Source organism: Phyllobates terribilis, unplaced genomic scaffold (assembly GCF_046119375.1).
Source record: "Phyllobates terribilis strain yellow unplaced genomic scaffold, ASM4611937v1 Scaffold_11__3_contigs__length_659146591, whole genome shotgun sequence".
NCBI lineage: Eukaryota > Metazoa > Chordata > Amphibia > Anura > Dendrobatidae > Phyllobates > Phyllobates terribilis.
The window spans coordinates 40,817,523-40,821,664 of NW_027362771.1; the positions used below are offsets into that span (position 1 = coordinate 40,817,523).

A 4,142-nucleotide genomic window follows, 5' to 3' on the forward strand; every position below is an offset into this window, starting at 1 on the left:
AAAAAGCTGTGGTTGTTGGACAAAGGGGAGGAAAAAACAAAAGCAGACCTGCCTGATTCATGCCGCCCATACAGCAGAATCAGATCCTGGCTTCGGTGTTTCAGAGAAAGTAAACTTTAAAGAGCCAGCCTAGTCTTGTTCCTGGCCATGATCCCCGGCCAGCTTACCACGCCTCTAGATCATTGACAGGTTTCTCCCAAGGTGAGACCTTTCAATTATCTGCAGTGGTGCTGGGAAAAGTTGGCCGGGGCTTGGCTGGCCTCCGTCTGGATCTTTAAAGTATAGTAAAATATTAAAAAATAATATAACTGACTGTAAAGATGCAACCAGGCTCTGATATATGTTGCCTGTGGTTTGGGCATCATGAATCAGGTGACATGTTCCTTTAATCAGTTGGGCGGTATGTCCCAATACTTTTGTCCATGTAGTTCATAAATGACGAAGCTTGTGTATATTACCAATACTTTATATATAGTACAATATTTCAGGTTGACATGTTACAGTTGATAATATAATCATATTAATTAGTTATAAAACATACAAAAAATGAGTAAATCATCTCTTACCATCTGAGTCATACATTGGTAATGAACATATGCGAGTTATTTGTACCTTAAGGCATAACAAGAGATATAAAAATACTGTATTTCTATGCGTGGGTATTAAATCCAGAATGTAAGCCGTATGCAGTGCTGCGTTATCTCACCGCACACAGAATTTACCACATTTATCTCTGGCAGGATACAGAACTATGTATGAAAACCATGACCATTTACTCTATTACAAAGTGCTGAGGAGTTAAGAGATTTAGAAATGCCTGGCATCAAGCCAAATCTAAATGGCCATGTAAAAGCAGTTTGATTAACTAGAATTAACATACTGATTGGCAATCTGTAGCTGGTGCTGGTGCCAATCATTACCAACCTCCAATGTAATAGGAGGCGAGGACCACGAAAGCAAATAGGTGATTAAATCCCCATGTCAATTTCCTTTTAATATCAGGAAACTGTGAGATATCACATCGGCCAGAGAGATTCAGCACTGTGGTGCACACAGCTCCCCTGCTGCAAGCAATGAGCCTCTGCTGGAGCTGCTGGTCACAAGCCATGTGTATGTACAGTGCCTGCTCAGACCTGCTGCCTGCTGGCAAAGCACACAGCTCCCTGACACCAGGAACTTTGGAGATCAGATGTTAGATCCTGCAGGATCTCTGGATTATTCACCACTTGGATTAAATGTAGTTCATCAGGAGGAACAAGGTGCAGCAGTATAGAGGGGCTGCTGGGCTCTGTGGAAGAAGATCCCCTGCATTTACTAAGGAGCTGGCTGCTGTCTAACATGGTATGACATACTGGATGGATGTGACATTGTGTGCCTCTGCTTAGTACTGTGCTGAAGGTGCACACACCTGCCTGGCCACTACAGGATGCTCTCAGCAGCTTTCTACTATTTCTGTGTCCTATTATGTTTCCATTGATATACACAAATCATCCTGGCACTGGAGCTGACATTTAAAGGAGAAGATTTCTAAATTGATCATTATGTTTGGGAGGCTTCAGTGAAAGATTTTAGGGGGAAATCCTCCACAATCTTAAGGATTACTTGGGATACAATCTCTTGATGGAATCAGACATATCAATGAACTGCTTCCTGCAAAATGCATCTGGATTTCTATAATCTAGAACAGCTTTTGGAAAGATGACAATTTCTCAGGTTTTCTGGTGCACTGAACGTCTCTGAAGAGCATCTTATCACCATGATCATGTATGGAGAGATGCTGCTAAACTCCAGCAGTGCTACTGAAGCCCAGGTCATGCTCCAGACTAACACTCCTTACCTGAGCAGCACTCAGAGACCTGTCAGCTCCTCAGCCTTCTACATGTCTACAGCCAGGGTCCTGAAGGAAGGGGAGATCAACAAACCTGATCTGATGACTTATATTGTCCTGTTTCTCCTTCTCTTCTTATCTGTGACTCTCATTGTCCTTTTCATTAACTGTCAGCTCCGGAATTCTTTCTTTGCAGGTTTACCTTATGATAGATCCCTCAGAGAAGCCAGGAGTCCTTGGAAGACACAGTCTGTCTGAAGCACACACAGCCAGCATCCTGGATACATATTCCTAGGATGATTTTCTATAAAAGTGGTATGCGGTAAATAGCACAAGCATAGATGTCCTTAGAAGAAGCAAACCACTGTAACTGATATTTAGAGTCATTGTTATAGTCAGCACTTTTTATCCATGCCAAAGCATTAAGAAATTATGATGTGATTCTGTTTAATAATCTATTTCAAGTTATATTTCATTATATCCTGCATATTTATAATGGCATTGTGATTTCTGGATTTCTTGATAATTGCATGATTCAGACTGCCTCCTTTCTCAATGGATGTCAGATGGCACAGTAAGAGCCATGGCTCCATGCTCAGGGAGCTGGTGGTTTGTCACTCCTGAAGAATCAAATTGCTACCTGGGTCTAATAGCTGAGGCATCTCAGAAGATGTATCTGAGTCTTTACTGTGATACCTTCTATAGAAAAAGAAATAAATAGCAATAGCTCCTTTCTTCTGGGAAACAGTGCTATGTATTGGTCTTTCTTTCCGCTTCTTGGGCACAATGATTTTACGACACCTTATATATTGGCTTTGCCAGAATTTAATGTAGTTGTGTCTGCCAGAAATAACTATTTGAGGGACAGCTATAAAAGTAATAAGCTGAATTCCCTAAGTAATAAATAGAGATGTTGAGCGATGCCAGCCCAGACACAACTTACTATAAGAAATCTCTGTTGCGCAGGAAATACATAATGCCTATGTACCATGCCAATCTACCAGCTGTCAAGGGCAAACATCTGTCATATTCCGTTCAGATATAAACCCAGAATTTAAAGAAAGAAAATGTTTATTAACACCTACAAGACTGCTAAGTACATATTGCTGCCTAATATTTTAGATTCCCTGGGCTAATCCAAGTGGCTGTCTGCATCTAGTACCAAGGGCACATATCCCACCAGCTATTTTCTTGCCTTAATACATTTAGTGAACTATATAATGGTGTTTTTAAATAAAATCCCATCAGAGTATACATTAGTATTGTGATAACCAAAATATTACCCAATCAGCACATTAAGTATTAGCCCTAAACACACCATAACAAGATGTTTTTACTGCCCTGTATTTAGTATTCACAGAAAAGATACTGAATGATAATCTCTGTGCCAGTTTTAATTTGGGTAATGATTTACAGATGGTACAAGATTTGGGTAGCCTCCAGCATTACGCCACTGTGCAGCTAATTGATATATTCTTTATTATACATAAGTGCAATTCGCCAACAATGTACGGTTTCTCATTCTTCAGGAATCCAAGAGTGACATTTTTCTGTACAGAATTCATAACATTTCTACATTAAATTATGCCTTTTATTATAATCTGATATAATAAGAAAGGCCTTTTTTCTGAACTGAGCTAAGACGGTCCTAAATAATTATTTACCATAGTTAGTTTACAATTACATCTACATGGAAGGAATGCTTTTTTGTCCATTCACTGGTCCTGCAGTTGCTGGAAACAATATGCAAAACTCTTGTCTCACTTCTATATGTCATAGTATAGGTATTGTAAGTAATATAACTACCAAAACATTGTAGACACACAGAATTTTGTAGGGAATATGGTCTTTTGGAAAGTAGCATACTGTATATATATATATATATATATATATATATATATATATATATATATGCACTGTGTTCCAAATTATTATGCAAATAATATTTTCTCAGATTTTCCCAAATTACCTATATGAATTGCAGTCATTGTAATTTTCCAGTCAAATAACTATTAGAGTACAACTGAAAGGTTTTTGTACAAACTGCCTATGATAACAGTATATTTAAAAAAAAATAAAAAACTCAAACTGCACTCAAAATGCATGTTCCAAATTATTATGCACAGCAGAGTTTTCAACCTTTTCATTTTAATAAAGAACAAAAAAATGGTCATTTTTGAAATTATAAGCATTAGCAGGTTATTACAAACTGAAATCAAACAGTTTTCAACTCAAAACTTTATTCTAGGTGATGTTACATTTGCACATAGGACCGCTTGTTCGAAAGGAGCTTCTGAATTCTCTCGTCCATTGA

General features: G+C 38.3%; 1 protein-coding gene across 1 annotated transcript; it reads left to right on the plus strand.

Moving 5' to 3' along the window:
* Positions 1–704: 704 nt before the first annotated feature.
* SMIM32 (small integral membrane protein 32) lies at positions 705–3,862 on the plus strand. Its single transcript, XM_073650640.1, has one exon. It carries the CDS (start codon positions 1,757–1,759, stop codon positions 2,084–2,086), a length of 330 nt encoding a protein of 109 aa, XP_073506741.1. The 5' UTR covers positions 705–1,756; the 3' UTR covers positions 2,087–3,862.
* The last annotated feature ends 280 nt before the right edge of the window (positions 3,863–4,142 follow it).

Coding starts and splice junctions, on each gene's coding strand:
- SMIM32 (XM_073650640.1), top strand. CDS start 1,757: ATGATCATGTATGGAGAGATGCTGCTAAACTCCAGCAGTGCTACTGAA.